This window comes from Lepidochelys olivacea, assembly GCF_965140295.1.
Source record: "Lepidochelys olivacea isolate rLepOli2 genome assembly, chromosome: 6".
Lineage (NCBI taxonomy): Eukaryota > Metazoa > Chordata > Testudines > Cheloniidae > Lepidochelys > Lepidochelys olivacea.
Genome location: NC_140416.1, coordinates 53,077,298 through 53,097,824, shown reverse-complemented (window position 1 = coordinate 53,097,824; position 20,527 = coordinate 53,077,298). Strand labels below are relative to the sequence as shown.

Genomic DNA, 20,527 nt, shown 5'->3' with positions numbered 1-20,527 from the left:
GACTTTAGTAAAGCTTTTGATACTGTGTCACATGACCTTCTCATGAACAAACCAGAGAAATGCAACCTAGATGAAGCTACTAAAAGGCGGGCGCAAAACTGGTTGGAAAACCGTTCCCAGAGAGTAGTTATCAGCAGTTCACAGGCATGCTGGAAGGACGTAACAAGTGGGGTCCTACACGGATCAGTTCTGGGTCCGGTTCTGTGCCATATCTTCATCAGTAATTTAGATAATAGCATGGAGAGTACACTTATAGTTTGTGGATGATAGCAAGCTGGGAGGGGTTGCAAGTGGTTTGGAGGATAGGATTAAAATTCAAAATGATCTGGACAAACTGGAAAAATGGTCAGAAGTAAATAGGATGAAATTCAATAAGGACAAATACAAAGTACTCCATTTAAGAAGGAACAATCAGTTGCACACATACAAAATGGGAAATGACTGCCTAGAAAGGAGTAGTGTGGAAAGCGATCTGAGGATCAAAGCGGACCACAAGCTAAATATGAGTAAACAGTGTATCACTGTTGCCAAAAAAGCGACATTAATACATTAATACATCAAAAAAGCGACATTAATACATCATTCTGGGATGTATTAGCAGGAGTGTTGTAAGCAAGACACGAGAAGTAATTTGTCCGCTCTACCCGGCACTGATGAGGCCTCAACTGGAATATTGTGTCCAGTTCTGGGCACCACATTTAAGGAAGGATGTGGACAAATTAGAGAGAGTCCAGAGAAGAGCAACAAAAATGATTAAAGGCCTAGAATACATTACCTATGAGGGAAGACTGAAAAAACTCTTTAGTCTGGAAAAGAGAAGACTGAGAGGGGACATAACAGTTTTCAAGCATGTAAAAGGTTGCTACAAGGAGGAGGAAGAAAAATTGTTTGTCTTAAACTCTGAGGATAGGACAAGAAGCAATGGGCTTAAATTGCAGCAAGGGAGGTTTAGGTTGGACATTGGGAAAAACTTCCTAACTGTCAGGGTGGTTAAGCACTGGAATAAATTGCCTAGGGAGGCTGTGGAATCTCCATCATTGGAGATTTTTAAGAGCAGGTTAGACAAACACCTGTCAGGAATGGTCTACATAATTAGTCCTGCCACGAGTGCAGGGGACTAGACTAGATGACCTCTCAAGGTCCCTTCCAGTTCTACGATTCTATGCACCATTCCCATAGGTGTATAGTTTCAGCACACAGGGCTCAGGATCTCATTCCCCCTTGCATGTTTAAGTAAAAGACTACGGTGGTGGTGTCTATCATGAAGAGAACTTGCAACCCTGAAATGTTGGCAGGAACACCTGGCAAGCTTTGCGTACTGCCCAGAGTTCCAATATGCTTATGTGCATCCTGGTGTTCCATAGTGTCCAGGTGCCTTGTTTCATGCAGTTACCCATCCTTCCCCAAGCTGTGAGGGATGAGTGTTATGATAGTCACAGTGGGCAAGGATGGAGGAAGGTCATCCCTGAGCAGATCCGTAGTGGGTCCATCTACCATTGTAGTGAGGAGAGGACGTCAGGTGGCATGCTGAGCAGATTATGCATAGGTTGATGAGTGGGGGAGTAGACTCTTTGGAGCTACAGCTGAAGGGGGCACAAGTGTGGGTGAGTGAAGGACATGACATATGTGGAGGTCGCCATGTGTACCAAGACATAAAGGCAGATTTTGGCCAGAACCGAAAAGTTGGACGTCACCCAAGTGATTAGTTCTCGCATTGTCTGGAACCTAGAACTCAGGCAGAAGTCGCATTTATGAGAGCTCCTATGAACTCCAGCGACTGTGTAGGACTTAAGGTTGATTTTTGACGTTGATCCTCTGGGAGGAGAGGAGTAGAATGAGTTGGGATGTCGATTCCTGGGTTTCGTCTTGGGACCATGCTGCCATAGCTAGCCCCGAAGATAGGAAAAAAGGGGGATCCTCTGACGTCTGAGATGAGTTCCAACTACTGAGAAAACTTTGGTGAATACTCCCGGGGCAATGGTAAAGTCCAAACAGTAGGACCCTGTATTGAAGGTGTCGAGGTCCCACCTTGAACCTCAGGAACCTTCTGTGTGCCAGGTGTATACTGATATGGAAGTAGGCATCCTGTATATCAAGAGCCATAAATCATATGCCTTTTTCTAGGGAGGGAATGATTGTTGCAAGTGTGACCATGCAGAATCTTTGTTTGGAAATGGAATGGTTGCCAATATCAGTCTCCATCCTACATTCTTTTTGGGGACTGGGAAGTAGCTCATTTGGAGCATGAATATTGGGGCCACGAGCTCCAGTATGGCTAACCCAGTTGATCCTGCTGTTGTGTAGCCTGTGACCATGGCGCTGGATACCAACTCTGTGGGTCAGGCAAGGTGGGGAACTGCCACCATGCTGTTAGAACCTTCTGGTCATCGTGCATCTGGAACAGGACCCATGGACCACGTCGGATATCCGTATCATCTGAATCATAGGAGTCAGAAAATTCGCCAACGGGGGGAGGCAGGAACATAGCAGATAAGGGTCCCTTGGACTTGATGATCAGACTGGGGCCCAGAGAGAACATAGTCCCTACAGTGCAAATAACTTGTGGGGACCAGGGGGCTTCCAGGTCTCCCAAGGGTCAATGATATCCTATCCGTTGGAGGAGCTGGTACCGAAAACTGCATCTGTCTGGGGACTGACATTTCCTGTGACTCTGGCAGAGTCAGAGCTGGCAGAGTCGCAGGATCCGTATGGGTGGATACAGTGATTGATACGGCTGTTTCTCAGTCTTGTGAGACTTGGAATACCTGGCTCCTTCATGGCTGGAACCCATGATCGGTGCCAAATCTGTCTTAGACTTGGAGGAAGATTTGCTGCCATGCTTATGTACATGCTTTCTAGCTTCACGGCTAGGCCCCGGCACAGGGTGCTTAGCACTAGTACCAGCGGATCCAGACAAGGTTCTGCAGTAGGGGGAAATACCCTTCGCATGTTCACGCCAATATACCGGGGTGGGGGTGGGGGATGTCCCTGGCCAATGACTGCCTCATGGCAGCCTCCATAAGGTGTGTTTCCTGAGGTGGAGAGTCCAATTCTCTCAAGTATGGGCAGGAAAGGACAGGCAGATACTGCACCTAGCCACAATGTGGGCTTCCCCCAAGCAGTACAAACAGCGCTGGTGCTCATTGCTGATGGAAAATGAGTGAAGGCAGGAAGCACAGGTTTTGAACCTCAACATCTTTGGTATAATCTGTACCCTGGCCCGAATACTGGGGGTGGGGTGTAGGGGGTGGTGGCAAGAATTGCCACCAAAGCAGCACCCCAAGTTCTAAGTCTGTCATGAAAGGAAAATTTGAACAAAAATCAAAAAGGGGATACAGAATACAATAAATTGAAACTACGAACAATACTAAGAATATTTTTGTACAGTGTGTCACAAGGATGATAGGAAAGTAAAAGCTCCAACTCAGACCATGAGGTGGTGAGAAGGAACTGGAGACACTGGAGTTCTGCTGTGCCCTGTATCACCTCGGGTGAACACATGAGGCAGTTCAGGGTGCATATGTAGACTGCTGAACAGTACTATTATCAAAAGTTCTGGTTGTGGGAGCATGGTGCATGCACATAACCCTCAGTGGAATACAATAGGGACAATCACTCAAAGGCGGCAGCGTTTTGCTAGACCTAGCTCTTCTCAGGGTCATGAGAAGAAGAGTGGTAGCTTCTTATTCAGGCAAGTGGTGAAGTGATCCACCTCACTGGATTCTCCATGGGAACCTGATTCGTCGCAATCTGATATATGCACCACATGTGAGGATATATCATGGATCAACTCCATTTGCATGAGACTGTGTTCTTCCTTCCTGCTAGGCATACGGCTTCTGGGATTGTGTGAACAGAATACACTTTCATATCTAAAGGACTTTAGCAGGGCTGCATTAGATGGCAGCTGATCACTCAGTGCCTCTTTCTGTGAGGAAGCAATGCCTCAGAGCGAGTGGAACTCAGGAACCTGTGACTTCCAGTAGCAAGGTCTGGAAGGTATTAGTGACTGCATGGCAGAGTCCTTACTCTCCAGAGGGAGGATTCAGAACTCTCTGAAGATGAAACTATCCTGCTGAGCCTAAAAGGAAACTGGATGTGCTCTGACATGGGTGGCACTGACAGTCTGGTGATTAGTGCTGAAGGCTGACTTAAACATGTTCTTTGAAGAAGAAATCCTTGAAGCAGTAGGGGCTAGGCCTTGGGCTGTACTTAAGGTAGTTTCCAGGAGTGCCATACTGCTTGAGTGCTCAGCTTGACATTTGCACACAGATCTGATACTTTCCCCTTCTACTCATCCATTAGACATTCTTCTGCCCCACGGGCACTGTTTGAAGCCGCTGAGGACTCTTATTGCCTTTTTAGGGCTCAAGTGGATGGAGGACATCCTAAACACCCACACAACAAATAGCTTTGGAGTCAAATTATCTCCCAAACATAGAAAGATGAAGCATCAAGGTGAAAATGGAGGCTGAATGCTGAGGCCAATTAGAAAGACTTCAACCACTGAACCGGGGTTCTGCCAAGATCTCTAACTGTGGGACAATATCCTATTGGTTATCTCATAAGCCAATGCGAGCTGAAGAGCCACAGCATTACAAAAAAAGGGAAGGGCAGATCCAATGAGACAACATATAAGGATATCAAGAGACAAATGTAGTGCAATGAAAAGTAGCTTGATAGTTGCAGTTCCTGTGGGAAACTTCTTTGGTGACTGTGGTTCAGAAATGAAATGACAAAAAGTTTCATAGGGTAATGGTTAAACTTCATGGTGGTTCACTACCACCAGCTGAGGTAAGAGGGATTGCTTGTGACTCTACTAGTTATTACTGCCCTTAGGGCCACAAAAATAGCTCAGGGAGCTATGGTTGTTGCATGTTAGGAGAAGGGAGAGGACTGGGAATCCTGCACAGATGGTACCTTTGGAGAAGTCAGCATGATAAATGCAGTGAAATCTCTTTAAAAATCACAGCTTTTGCAAGTCTGTAAACACATTCAATAAATGACGAGTAGCTTCTGTGTGTTTTATATCACTTCAAAAAAAAATTAACTAGCTAGAACACTGAAGTCAGGAGGGAGAAAGAAAGCCAACAATTTGCTGGAATACCTAGTATGGAACACACTTTAAAAGCTACAAGAATAGCATTCAAACTAATGCAAGTACTAATAAATAATATTCTGCGTGAACTGCACTGGTGGTCCACTTGCACAGATTCATACTATCTGCTATTGGAAAAAGGCTGTTTTGACATCCCTTCTCCATGCAGTGAGAAATTAAAAATAAAACAAACATTTTAAAATGAGGCTCCTATAATTCATATGGAAGATAAGACGAGGGATGGCAGACCTTATGCAGCTGGGTTGAAGTGGTGACACGGTGGTAGGACAATACTTTTGAAAGAGTGAAAATGTACTGCACAGAATTGTTTTCATAGAACAGTGCAACGTTTTATTGAAACTGTAAAATGAGACAGCCAAAAAAAGTTATAAAAAGCTAGAAACATTTCGAATGTCGTTTTGCCAGTGATGAACTTTTTAAACTAGTCTAATTGTTTCCAAATTCAAACAGTCAAAACTTGTAAGTGGATATCTTAAGTTGTGCATATAGGGTCCAATGGAGGAAACAGGTGTAACTCTTTAATAGAAATACTGGACAGATTACACCCTACACTTTGGTCCTATCACACAACAGGAGAAACATGTTCAAAAATATCTTAGAATCATAGAATATCAGGGTTGGAAGGGACCTCAGGAGGTCATCTAGTCCAACCCCCTCCTCAAAAGCAGGACCCATACCCCATTAAATCATCCCAGCCAGGGCTTTGTCAAGCCTGACCTTAAAAACTTCTAAGGAAGGAGATTCCACCACCTCCCTAGGCAATGCATTACAGTGTTTCACCACCCTCCTAGTGAAAAAGTTTTTCCTAATATCCAACCTAAACCTCCCCCACTGCAACTTGAGACCATTACTCCTTGTCCTGTCCTCTTCTACCACTGAGAATAGTCTAGAACCATCCTCTCTGGAACTACCTCTCAGGTAGTTGAAAGCAGCTATCAAATCCCCCCTCATTCTTCTCTTCTGCAGACTAAACAATCCCAGTTCCCTCAGCCTCTCCTCATAAGTCATGTGTTCCAGACCCCTAATCATTTTTGTTGCCCTTCGCTGGACTCTCTCCAATTTATCCACATCCTTCTTGTAGTGTGGGGCCCAAAACTGGACACAGTACTCCAGATGAGGCCTCACCAATGTCGAATAGAGGGGGACGATCACGTCCCTCAATCTGCTCGCTATGCCCCTACTTATACATTCCAAAATGCCATTGGCCTTCTTGGCAACAAGGGCACACTGCTGGCTCATATCCAGCTTCTCGTCCACTGTCACCCTTAGGTCCTTTTCCGCAGAACTGCCGCCTAGCCATTCGGTCCCTAGTCTGTAGCTGTGCATTGGGTTCTTCCGTCCTAAGTGCAGGACCCTGCACTTATCCTTATTGAACCTCATCAGATTTCTTTTGGCCCAATCCTCCAATTTGTCTAGGTCCCTCTGTGTCCTATCCCTGACCTCCAGGGTATCTACCACTCCTCCCAGTTTAGTATCATCCGCAAATTTGCTGAGAGTGCAATCCACACCATCCTCCAGATCATTTATGAAGATATTGAACAAAACCGGCCCCTGGACCGACCCCTGGGACACTCCACTTGACACTGGCTGCCAACTAGACATGGAGCCATTGATCACTACCCGTTGAGCCCGACAATCTAGCCAACTTTCTACCCACCTTATAGTGCATTCATCTAGCCCATACTTCTTTAACTTGCTGACAAGAATACTGTGGGAGACCGTGTCAAAAGCTTTGCTAAAGTCAAGAAACAATATATCCACTGCTTTCCCTTCATCCACAGAACCAGTAATCTCATCATAGAAGGCGATTAGATTAGTCAGGCATGACCTTCCCTTGGTGAATTCATGCTGACTGTTCCTGATCACTTTCCTCTCATGTAAGTGCTTCAGGATTGATTCTTTGAGGACCTGCTCCATGATTTTTCTGGGCACTGAGGTGAGGCTTACTGGCCTGTAGTTCCCAGGATCCTCCTTCTTCCCTTTTTTAAAGATTGGCACTACATTAGCCTTTTTCCAGTCATCTGGGACTTCCCCCGTTCGCCACGAGTTTTCAAAGATAATGGCCAATGGCTCTGCAATCACAGCCGCCAGTTCCTTTAGCACTCTCGGATGCAACTCATCCGGCCCCATGGACTTGTGCACGTCCAGTTTTTCTAAATAGTCCCTAACCACCTCTTTCTCCACAGAGGGCTGGCCATCTATTCCCCATGCTGTGATGCCCAGCACAGCAGTCTGGGAGCTGACCTTGTTCGTGAAGACAGAGGCAAAAAAAGCATTGAGTACATTAGCTTTTTCCACATCCTCCGTCACTAGGTTGCCTCCCTCATTCAGTAAGGGGCCCACACTTTCCTTGGCTTTCTTCTTGTTGCCAACATACCTGAAGAAACCCTTCTTGTTACTCTTAACATCTCTCGCTAGCTGCAGCTCCAGGTGCGATTTGGCCCTCCTAATTTCATTCCTACATGCCCGAGCAATATTTTTATACTCTTCCCTGGTCATACGTCCAACCTTCCACTTCTTGTAAGCTTCTTTTTTATGTTTAAGATCTGCTAGGATTTCACCGTTAAGCCAAGCTGGTCGCCTGCCATACTTACTATGCTTTCGACACATCGGGATGGTTTGTCCCTGTAACCTCAACAGGGATTCCTTGAAATACAGCCAGCTCTCCTGGACTCCTTTCCCCTTCATGTTAGTCCCCCAGGGGATCCTACCCATCCGTTCCCTGAGGGAGTCGAAGTCTCTTCAATAAGAGAAAAGTGCCAATATGTTTTTGTATATAGACTAATTTTCAAAACACATTCTGTGCCCATGGGTCCACCCAAACCAAGTTTGCCTTGTGTTAATATCCTCCTTTAAATAAGGTATCAGATTATTTCAGCTTTTAAAAATATGCAGCATGTGATAAGGAAGCGTATGCAGACCTCACAAAACATTAGGTTGACACAAAAGTAAAACCAGTATGCCTTGTGTTCTCTCCTGCCCCACCCAAGCTTTCATTGTTTGCAAAAAATTAAGTTCAGTAACCACTACTTTTAGGACATGTCTACACTGCCTTCACTTCATACTATGAGGGTGTGACTAGCAATGTGCACTGAAGTGCTGAGCTGTAACTCTCCTGCGTGGACACTGCAGGCACAAATGAAAAGGTTTCTACTTCACATTTAATGTAGTCCTATTTGAAGGGGATCACATTAACGTGAGCTAGGAACCTTTCAGTTCATGCCCACAGCATCCACACAGGGGAGTTATAACACAGCACTAAGTGCACACTGCTATTCACATCCCCTTACTCCAAAACGCGGAGCAGTGTAGACAAACCCTAACTTCACCAAACCACCAATAGAGGGACCTCAGAAACATTTACTCTCACAGCTTTTGTTGTTACATTTCTGTTTGACAGTTCAGATTGGAGCATACCAAAAGGAAGGTGTACCTTGGTTGCTGAGTACAGAGTGAGCAGTGGAGATGGATACATGCCAGCAGCTGAAGAGATATTCAGGATTATTCCTGTAGATCTGAAAGGCAATGAAAGCACAGTTACTTGCAGGAAAGAACACAGGCTTCAGAAGTGTCTGTTAACTAAAGGGAAATGTTTACTTGCAATAGGGGTCATGTAGATTCATTTATTTAAAAGAAAAATAGTTCAGAGATTTGTCTTCTGATGGCTATAGCAGACATGGGCCTCATTCTCTTTTTGTGCACGTATTAATCAGGAGTAACTCCACTGAAGTCAGTGAAGTTACACAAATGTTAAACTACTGTACTAGAAGAAGTAGGCACTGTACATCTAGGCTAGAGGTTTCAAAATTTTGCCCAACTAAGAGGTGCAAGGGCAACTTACAAAGGTGCTCCAAGGGCAGCTTTCAAATCTCTGCTGAAGTGGCAGGAAATAATAGGAGAAATTTGTAATATATTTTGCACTTCTGTGGTATTTTTCATAAAGGGACCTGGAGTGGTTTATAAACATCAGTTCACAATGCCCTTGTGAGACAGTAACAAGTACCTATACCCACTGTTCAAATTTTGAAGTAATTTTTTGTTGGACGGGATAGACTTGAAATACACAACAAGAGACAATCCTCTAGATACCAAACACGTTTGGTACCCCACACAGTAAAGTCTATATTTTAAGCATTGATCTGACACATTGGCTATCAGCTGACCTTGTATTTACCTTCCAAACCCCAACTCAGGGCTTGTCTACACTACTGCTAAGGTCAATGTAACTTTCCTTGCTTGGGGTGTGAAAAATCTACCCCCCGAGTGATAGACGTTGCATTGACTTAAAGCAGTGTCTATGCTGTGTTACGTTGGTGGGAGACGCTCTCCTGCTGACTTAGCTTCCAACTCTTGTTGAGGTGGACTAATTACGTCAACAGGAGAATGCTCTCCTGTCGACGTAGCGCACCTTCACCAGATGTGCTATATTGGCACAGATATAGCGTGGTAGCGAAGACAAGCCCTCAGACTATATCATTTGATAAAACAATTAAGATTTAGCAAATGAAAGTTCCTTCAAGTATCTTGTAACTCTTTATTATTCCGACTGCAAGTAATTCGTCCACAATGGGGTGGGGAAGTTTTAAGCAAACAGGAAAACTAAGGTTGAAATCTCTCTGAATTGAAGCTTCTGTAATAAACTAACAAGCACTCACAAACCTTTTATATAACACCTCTGCAAATAGCACAATTAATGTTCCAGTTAATTAGCAAATATTTATCCTTATCGCTATGTAACTGCACTTTGTGAACTGACTGTAAAAATGCTGCTTTGGAATCACAATGACGTAGTGACATTATTTTTGATAGGTACGCTTTAACACGAGAAGAACAAATTCCATGAAATGTATCTTGATTTCCGTTTGTTTCCTGCTAAAGCTTCAGAGTTCCTGATCATAGTATTATTTACTAGTGTAGCAGCCCTCTTGTCTCCCTGGAGTCTTTGTCAAAGTTCCTCAGTAGCCATGATGGGAGAGGCAAAGTATTAACATGGATCAGAAACTAGCTAAGACAAAGTAAGAATAGGACTAAATGGTCAGCTTTCACTGTGGCAAAAGGTTAACAATGGGTGCCACAAGTTTTTCCTAGTAGGTGTTTAGTATATTTATTCTCGAGCTCAAAACAGGAATGAGCAGTGAGATGGCTAAATTTACAGATGTCAAAACCATTTAGATTACTCAGACTAGAGACCACTAAGAAGAACTTCATAAGGCCCAACAATGCTACATGAATGGGCTACAGAATGAGAGATGAAACTGAATATTGACAATGCAAATAATACATATTGGAGAAAATAATTTGAACTAATCATATCCCCTACCGGTTTTTAAATCAACTCTTAACTCAGCTAAAAGACCTGAACATCACTAAGGACACAACTTAATGAAGACCTCTGCTTAATGTGCAGTAATGCTCAAAAAACCAAACAATGTTAGGCTGTATATGGAATGGGAGGGTTAACAATACAGAAAATATAATGCAATTCTAAATTAATGGTATACCCGGACCTGAAATACTGTGCTCAGGTCCTTCTGATCATCCTCTCTCAGAAAAGATAGCAGAAATTCAGGGGATTTGATGAGAATATTAGGAAGAAGGAAAAACGCTCATACAAAGGGTTTGAAAAGACAGACTGTTTACTTTATGGAAGAGATTAAATGAGAGGAGCTATGATAAAAGCACACAGAACAGTTAATGGTATAGGGATAGGAGATCAGACTCTTTGATTCACCCTCTTGTAATACAAAAGCAAGTTGACATTTAATTAAAATGAAATACTGGAAATTCAAAACTGGTGAAAGGAAATACTTTTTCCACATGCACAGTTAGGCTGCAGAAGTCATTGCCACAAGAGTTCACTGAGGCCAAAAGCTTAGCAGGATTCAAAAAAAGGATCAGACGTTTATGTGGATAAACAAGAATAGTAAATATTTAAAACTCAAACTAAAGCCTTGGAAAGGATATAAACACTTAAGCTTCAGGGCATAAGCCAGTCTCTATTGGGGGTCAGGAAGCAGCTTTCCATAGGGGCAGGTTATATCATAACATACTGCAGAGTTTCTTCCTCTGAAACAGATAGCACTGGCTACTGTCAGAGAGAGAATACTGGACTAGGTGGACTACTGGTCTGATCCAGTATGGCAATCCCTATAAAAAATTCCACAAGTCATAAATATAGCCTCCATGCAACAGACTGAGAACCCTATATATTACTATTTTGTTTAGTGCTGACAAAATGCTTTAGTGCTGTGAAAGACAAAAATAAAAACTGGTCCTGACCTGAAGAGCTCACAATTTAAACATCACAGAGGGCAGGGAATCCAGATGCGGGGATAACAGTTTCCAATCACCCCATGATTATGGTTTTATTTCTTTCAGGTATCACAGAAGAAACAGGCTTTTTAAGGAGGGATTTGAATAAGGAGAAGGTGTCGGTTTGGCAAACTTGACTGGGTAAATTAAACTTGTGATATGCCCCACTCCTCAGTTTGCTGAAGAAAGTTGATTAGCAATAATAAATAAAAAGGTGACTTGCCTAACACACCCTAACACCTCACCATCATTCTACCTTAAGCAGTACAGTGTAAGAGATGCTATATTTAGCTTTCCCACTGTTGCTATGGTAACCACCGGCTGCTCCAGCTTGCTCCAAAGTGGAAAGAGCAAGCTTTCTTCATAATGTAATTATGCACTTGCTACTTCTATAGCAATATATACTATAGTTTGATATTTATCTAGAAAAAAAGTCAACTGATTTTTCTTGCTCACAAAGACATAAATCTTAATTTCTTGAGTAGTTCCACGAGGCGCCCACCTTTGAAAACAGCAGACAAAAGTCTGAACATCTACAGCAGAACAGCTCATTTAAGTGTAACACAAAGTGCATATTATAATTTTCATATTTAAAATATAAGCATTAGGGAATCAGAAGATGAACAAGAACATAAAGCCTAAATGCCAGCATTTATAGAAGAGGTATTCTTCTAGTGCTGTACGTAATACAAATTAAGAGGAAAGACATACAAGGCGTGGTGAAGTTCTCCTTACAGACAAAGAGTTAGAGATTATAAAGTCTGCTCTGCTATTCCTTCACCTTGAGACATTATACGGATGTACATTGTACAAACGTGCGTGCACACAGACAGACAAGTACAGCACTATAATATACACCAAAGTGCATTACAGTAAGTTTTATCTCCTTGAACAGGTTATGCCTAGTGATCATGAGATCGCCAGTATAATACACTTGGACAGAAAGAAAAGGAGTACTTGTGGCACCTTGGAGACTAACCAATTTATTTGCGCATAAGCTTCCGTGAGCTACAGCTCACTGGCCCCCTTAACTTCGTCCAGGCTCATAAACCCAGATGAGGAGTTTGTGTTTGGCCCACAAAGTACAGTTAAACACAGCTACCTGCCATTCATACTCTTGGCCTGGTGAGCCACCAGATCTGTTGTGGCTATAGATTCTGAACAGTGTTAACAGCTTAATAATTTATACCATGGGTGCAGGGGGCTGCAGAACTGGTTTCTGTACCCCGTAAGGTCAAAAAAAAACCAAAACAACAAAAACTGAGCCAGCAAGAATGTAGAGGCTTTTGTCACCCATCTTTCCTTTTCATATTGAGGGTGCCATCCAGGATGGGGGAATCATTTAAAATAGCTCTATATGACTTGGGGGGAAAGGGGGAGCTCTTGAGATTGGTGAACAATTTCTTAGCACTAATATGACTTTTGTCTTCAAACTGCTTTTTGAATATAAAGTCTCACCCTCCTGTGAAGTAAGTATGTATCACCATTTTACAGATGTGGCAACTGAGGCAGAAAGATGGAGTGAATTGCCCATGGCTAGTCAGAACTAGAACTCAGCATACATGGTTCCCTGGTTTATATTCAGACTATGCCACTCAATATTTGTCAAGTTGTATGTAAGTGTACACCATGCTTAACAGAAAAGCAAAGTTCCTGCCCTTAGAAAGTGACAATCTAACTGAAACAAACAGAAAAAGATAAAAGACAAAAATAAAAGACCAAACAGTGCTATACACAAGGTTTGAGAAGGAATGCAGGGCAGCTTTATGAAAGAGGTGCTTTTAAAAGGAGATATTTGAAGAAAGAGGCTGCCTAGTGGACAGAGCAGGAGGTCTCTTTAAAATGACAGGCAGTTTGAAGGCTACCACAATGCTGAGTGTGTGGTGAATAGAGAAGAGGAACAATCAAAAGAGAAAACAAAGGGAAGAAGTACAGCTGAAGATAATCTCTGCCAGCCACATCTACGAAAATCTCCTAAATAGCGTTGTTTTATATATGGCCTACACCTTTTTCATTTGTTACAACTCCTAATTTTGTTTAAAAGAATCCCAGTGTACACAATGTTAAACCCCTCAGAAAAGCTGAGTGACTTCAGTAATGTCCATCTCTTTTCCTTTCATGGCAACAGTACAGCTACTCAGAATATTTTTACTGCATTTGATTTTGCAGTCAGGCATATGCTACTTATGGTCATGAGCAAAACTATAGCTGCCAGCTTCATACAGGGGAGCAAAGAGTCCCACACTTTGGTCAAGAAAATTTTTGGCCTATGAATCAGGAAACGTCTGATGAAACATGTGCGCTAAGAAAGTGAATCCCAGGGTATACAGACACAAAAGGTTAATTATTTAAGCGCTCGTCAATATTTTAGGTTTGTTTACATACCAACACCACCAGACTGCATTACCTACTCAAATGGTACTGAAGCATTGTATGTAGTCCCCTCCCATTGTATTTATTTAGTGATGCCAAAAGCAGCAAACTAATCATCATGGCTACCATGCCTGGTGCTATGCAATCTTCCATACAGCCCCACAACCCTTGGAAATCCAGGCATAGTTCTTGAACAAAAACTGTGAAAATCATGGAACAATCAACATCAACTAGAAAACTGCCACTAGGCTGAGACCTCGGGGCTTTAGTTTTACCTGGGATCTAACCAGGAAGTCAATACATGTCTCCAGCAGTGAAAGACTGGTGTGTATTAACTGTTATTTTAAAGAATTGCCTCAAATTCTGATTTACTATATGGTCACACACTTCCCTCAATATGCCTCCTACTGTATAATGAGAGCACACTCTGAATCCATTTTACTTACAATGACTCTGAGAAATAGCCTTCAGAAGGTTATTCCCAGGAACTGTAACCACCCCCTCAGAATAGCAGGTTTTTGAGTTAGTGCCGATGAGTCAGACGGGCTTTTTAATTCTGTTCTAAAAGAAATCACCACAACAGTGGAGAAGGGGGAAGAGCAAAAATAAAAAGGGAATCGAGTGGAAAAGGCTTCCACCGTCTGATGATTCATGCACCATCAGCGTGACTCACCCAGCAATACTCTGCTGTTAAAACATGGAGGGTAGGTTGATTAGTCACAGTAATGAATTTTTCAAAGAAAGGATTCTCCCCTATAAATAATGATGACTTTGTCTGTATAGTGTTTGCGTGACTCACCTTTCCACCATGCCGGGTAGCACCAATCGTGTCATCTACAAAAAAAGGAAAGAAAACATTCGTGATGGCTGGGAATGTAGATACAGAGTGAGGGAATCCTTCCCTCCCAGAGGCAGCTGCCTGCCCTCCGCCCAACCTCCACTCAAGTCACTCTAGGGGAAACTGAAGACTATATTTTGCATAGGCAGTTTATTTTTATTCAGTGTAACTTGGCAGTGTCAAGAAGTTATGTGCAGTGAATCTGTTGAATTCATCTGCACTGGTAACATCAGTACAGTGGGAGAATCAATTTATCTCAGATATTTTCCACTTCTACAGCACTTTTCATCAGAGGCTTTCAAAATGATTTGCAAACAATGTCATATCACTAGGATGTTTTGGGGCAGGTATAACCTCTGTTTTACAGATAGCCACACAGGGGTAACCAAGTAAGTGGAAAGGCTAACAACAGAATCCAATAGTTTCCCGTCCTTTATGCCATCCATCCATCCTTCCCTCCATCCTCCTCTTTTAATTGTGAAAAAAAAAATTAGTGAAAAAAACATTTTCATTTGGTTTTGAGTGGCAAAAGCACTAGCCAGAGTGTAGGCAGGTACTCTGCTAACTTTGGTAGGCCGCTCTTTCAATGCAGCTTGCTATTGAGCTGCATCCCACTTATTAAAGAACACATTCTTTTCTGAGGACACTATGCCATCTGTGTAATAGAAAATAATTCCTACTAGAAACCAGATGGAGGTAAAGAGGTCAATCAGATTTCACTCCTGACCCAGGCCAAGTATTGTTTGAACAAAGTCTTCTAATACGAATGTGAGAATATTATATGCAATATATGTACACAGGCACAGAAGTTATAGGTTATTGTTCTGGTGATGAAGTTCAGAGTAGTCCTAGTTTGCATGCGTGGCTTTTGTTTTTAAACTACAGCTCCTTTAACAACAGAATGAGATCAAGTTACATATAGGAAATATTCAGGACCATTCGAGCAAAGAAAATTTTTCTTAACACAATCCAGCTGGAAATACAGCTTTTTCACACCACGAACATAACCTATATCCACATGGGGGCCATAGTCATGCAAGCTTTTATAAGGTGCAAACAGACTACAGTCCAGACAAGCAAGATATATACTTGGTGCTTTAAAAGGGCCAATTTCACAGAGCTGAAAATAACTGTCAGCCAATTAAGATGGGAGGAAGAATTTAATCAAGAATAGGAATAATGATAATTGGGAATTGTGTAAGACCACTTTATTAGATGCTCCAAAAGCCACAATTGAGGAAGAAGGCTTTGTTGATTATTGATATTGATAATATTGATATTATAATATATATATACAACAAATGGAAGGGAAAGGAAGTTGATAGTAATGAATAAAAATCAGAAGCTAGGAACTGCAGAAAGTTGAAATGGGAAGCAAAGGGACTCAAGGAGAAATCTATGGCCAGCAGAGTTAAGGACAATAGGAAGGAATCCTAGCAATGGTATTGGTCCATTACTAGATGGAAATAGTAGAATTGTCAATAATAATATAGAAAATGTGAAGTGTTAAATAAATATCGCTTTCTGTATTTGAGGAATAAGGATGCTATTGTCGTATCATATGATCACATTTTTTCCATTCCACTAATATCTCAGGAGGATGTTAAACAGCAGCTATTAACAGGGAGGCATTTAAATCAGCAACTCCCAATAACCTACTTCCAAGAGTTTTATAAGAGCTGGCTGAGGAACGTGCTGGACCATTAATGTTGATTTTCAATAAAACTTGGAATACTGGGGAAGTTCCAGAAGTCTGGAAAAAAGCTAATGTTGTGCCAATATTTAAAAAGGATAAAGGGGATGATCTGAGTAATTATAGACCTGTAAGTCTGACATCAATCCTTGGCAAAACAATGGCACAGCTGATGAGGGACTCAATTAATAAAGAATAAAAGGAAAGTGATATAATTAATACCAATCAACATGGGTTTATGGAAAATAGATCCTGTCAGATTAACTTGATTTCCTTTTTTGATGAGATTGCAAGATTGATTGAGACAGTAATACTGCTGATGTAATATACTTAAACTTCTGTAAGACATCTGACTTGTACTGGACAACATTTTGATTAAAGAGCTAGAACAATATAAAATTAACCTTGTGCATTAAATGGATTAAAAGCTGACTGTTACATCTCAAAAGGTAACTGTAAATGGAAAATCACATTGAATGGATGCATTTCTAGTGAGGTCTTGCAGGGATAAGTTCTTGACCCTATGATATTTAACTTCTTAACAATGATCTGGAAGAAAACAAAATAATCACTAATAAAGTTTGTAGATGACGTAATTGGGGGAGTGGTAAATATCGAAGAGTACAGATCACTCATTCTGGATTACTTGGTAAACTGGGCACAAGCCAATACTATGTGTTTTAATACAGCTAAATCTATCTATCTATATATAGGCTATGATAACTGGATGGGGGACTCTATCCTGGGAAGCAGTGACTTTGAAAAAAGACTTGAGGGTTGTAATGGATAAACAGCTAAACATGAGTTCCAAGTGCGATGCTGTGGCCTAAAGGGCTACTGCATAAACAGGGGAATCTCAAGTCGGAGTAGAGAGGTTATTTTACCTCTGTACTTGGCGCTGGTGTGACCTCTGCTGAAACACTGAGTTCAGTTCTGGAGTTTACAATTCAAAATGGATGTTGATAAATTTGAGTGTGTTCAGAGAAGAGCCACAAGAATTATTAAAGGGTTAGAAAACATGCCATATAGTGATGGACTCAAAGGACTCAATCTATTTAACTTAACAAAGAGAAGGTTAAGGGGTCACTTGATTACAGTGTAAGTACTGATATGGGGAACAAATATTTAATAATGGGCTCTTCAATCTAGCAGACTAAGAGTACAGCGCGATCCAGTGGCTGGAAGTTGAAGCTAGGCGAATTCAGACTGGAAATAAGGGGTAAATTTTTAATCGTAAGGGTAAAACAGATTATCAAGGATGGCAGTGGATTCTCCATCACTGGCAATTTTAGAATCAAGATTCGATGTTTTTCTCAAAGACACACGCTAGGAATTTTCAGTGAAATTCTCTGATCTGTGTTATACAGGAGGTCAGACCAGATTATGACAATGGATCCTCTGGCCTTGGAATCTATGAATAAGCTATCCCAATGCCCTGAGATAAGCTACCTCAACAATGACTTTGATAGGCCACCATCTCCAAACACAAGATCTGACTCAATTTCCCAACTACCACAGAAATACCTTAGAGCCTAGAGTGCTAATTTTAGAAAAAACATCAAGCTCTAGACAGATTTTTGTCTCTGTGTACTTTTGGCAGGGATTGGCTCCGATTAGGGAGATTGGTATGAGGGTCTGTTTATTTCCAATTGTAACAGGAGGTGGAAACATACATGGTTATGCTATCCAAATATTTTGCAAAGCTATTTAAAAACAGCTCTATAATTATAATTCATGCTTTTAATTAAGGACTTTTCCTTGGTCCTTACACACACACACTCACTCACTCTTCTAACTTTAATTTTATTGAACGACAGTCCTACTGAAAAGTTTTAAGGAAAACAAGCACCAAACTGTATTTCAAGAGATAGTGATCAGCCTTTTTTAAAAAATTGAGTATTATAGTAGAGTTTAACTCATCAATGAATAACTCTTGGCCAAAATACCAGATATAATGCATTTTAGTAATTAGAGCTAGAAAAGACATTAGGTCAGCGTTCATGCCTGTGACAAGTTCAAGATACCATCCCCAATAGTATCAGTTCAATATCTGATCAGTCATTTATACCAACGCCAAGAAATAGCAACTGCCAATGATCTTCACGCCCCTTATATTGTATAGCATTCTTGTGTTCCAACAAGATTTCTGGAGGAGCAATATAAAATCGCCCCAAAACAATGCTTCCCACTGGATCCAATTTATTTTGAGTTTTACAAAAATGACTTTTGCAGGGTAGTGGCAGTGGTGATGAATCTGTGTAGATAAATTGTGAAAGTGTAGAACAACTCCATTTCAAGACACCTTTGTGCTTCTATAACAATTTTTTTAAAAACTTCATATCTTAATATTAATTTTGAAGTATTATTTGTATTATTGTAGCACCTGTGAGCACCAGCCATGGACCAGGACCCAATTGTGCTAGACCTTGTCTATACTTTAAAGTTACTAAGAATGCTTCTGGCCAGCATCGCTACCATCATTCAGGGAAGTGGTGGTATTACGTCGATGGAAAAAACCCTTTTGTTGGCACAGATTGTGTCTGTATTACTGAATTATGCCTGCATAGCTATCTCTAGACATACCTCTAGGTGCTGTACAAACACACAGCAAAAAGATAAACCCTGACCCAAACAGCATACAATCTTACCACTGCGTTAGCTCTCACATACTCTTATGGTGAGTTTGAGCTATATTCTGCTCTAAACAAAAAACGTCCCTACAAAGAGGGAAGAAAAAGCCAACAGTCACAAAATGGAACAGCTAAGTTTCAGTTACACAAGTTCTTATAAAGCCAAAGTAGACTCTTCTATTGCATGGCATGAGCAGTTTCTATCTGATGTCACGTGATCCCTAGGGTGGGTAGGAACCCTGGCCTTTACCACTCAAAGAAAGGAACTCAAGATGGCAGCAGCAAAGAGGCTGGATCCAAAGACGTACAGACCTGGCACCTGTGGTGTTCGTTCTGTCCAAAGCCCTCCAGCTGAGTCTTTTGCTCAGTGGCTGTATGTTGTCAGAAACATGATTAGCCATCTTTTAGAACACCCTCCCAGAGCCCAAGCCGCAGAGTCTTAAGTAGATGCTGTACTAATATTTCATTCTGGAGCAGTTAACCTCCTCTCTAATCACAGACTCATTTCTTCATCCATTCCCACAGAAAATATCAATACAGGAAACCCTTCCACAAACTGGAGATACCACCCTCCTAGCTCAGTGTAAATTGAATTAATTGCTTTGGAAGTGTGGGCCAATACGTTAACCTTCATCCCCCCCAAGTAAATAATGACATCAGGCCTTAGACTTAACTGAAATCTGTGGAGTGAAATGCCTTCAGTCAGTTTTGTATATTGCACACATGGAAAACATGGAAGTTCCCTGTAACTTATGGAGGTTCTTCAAGATGTCTTGCCCCTATCTGTATTCCACATTTGGTTATGCATGCGCATCATGCACCTGAGATCCGCAATTTCTGGCAAGTAGTGTCAGTTGGTCCACACCTCAGCAGTTGTTCTTGTACTCTGAAACAAGGGTACGTACAGTGACCAATTCCTCAAGTTCCTCTCCTACTGCTAATCAGAAGGATCCAAAGAGAGGGGAAGGAGAGTGGATAGCGGAATACATATGGGGACCACACATTTTGAAGAACATCCAGTTACAGGTAAGTAACCTCTCTTACTTTGAGTGCTGGTCCCTGTGTGTATTCAACATGAGTGATTGACAAGCAATATTTAAACAGGAGGGGGTGGAAGGATGCAATTGGTATAGATGCCTATAGAACTGCAGTCCCAACAGCTGCATCTGCAGGAGGCAGCTTGAACTAATACATGATGCTTTGTGAACAGATGAATGGAGCTCCAGATATCTACTAAGGTATTAATCGAAGAGATGCTATTAAGGTTGTTTGTGTTCTAGTGGAATGGACTCTCACCCCACGTGGGAGAGAAATACACACCACTTGATGACAAAATGATACAGCCAAAGATACTTAGTCTCTGAGCAGATAATGCCTAGCCTTGCCATCATTCCACTGTAGCAAAAAACTGCCTTGGTGATTTTCTAATCCATGTTGTCCTTTGCAGGTATAATACCAGACCTTTTCTGATGTTGAAAGAGTGAAGTCTACTCTCCTACCAGGAAGCATGAGGTTTTTGGGAAGAATACTGGTAAATTCAAATTACTTTAGGGATGAATTTC

At 41.7% G+C, this 20,527-nt stretch overlaps 1 protein-coding gene across 2 annotated transcripts in view; it reads right to left on the bottom strand.

Annotated features, from left to right (window-relative positions):
- HSD17B12 (hydroxysteroid 17-beta dehydrogenase 12) overlaps window positions 1-20,527 on the bottom strand; it is a 184,648-nt gene that overhangs the window by 17,742 nt on the left and 146,379 nt on the right. For both annotated transcript variants that reach the window (XM_084632583.1, XM_084632582.1), the window contains 2 exons: window positions 14,604-14,638; window positions 8,553-8,634 (listed from right to left, as the gene is read on the bottom strand). In XM_084632583.1, the coding sequence (XP_084488709.1) occupies window positions 8,553-8,634; window positions 14,604-14,638 (117 nt within the window). The remainder of the gene's footprint in view (window positions 1-8,552; window positions 8,635-14,603; window positions 14,639-20,527) is intronic.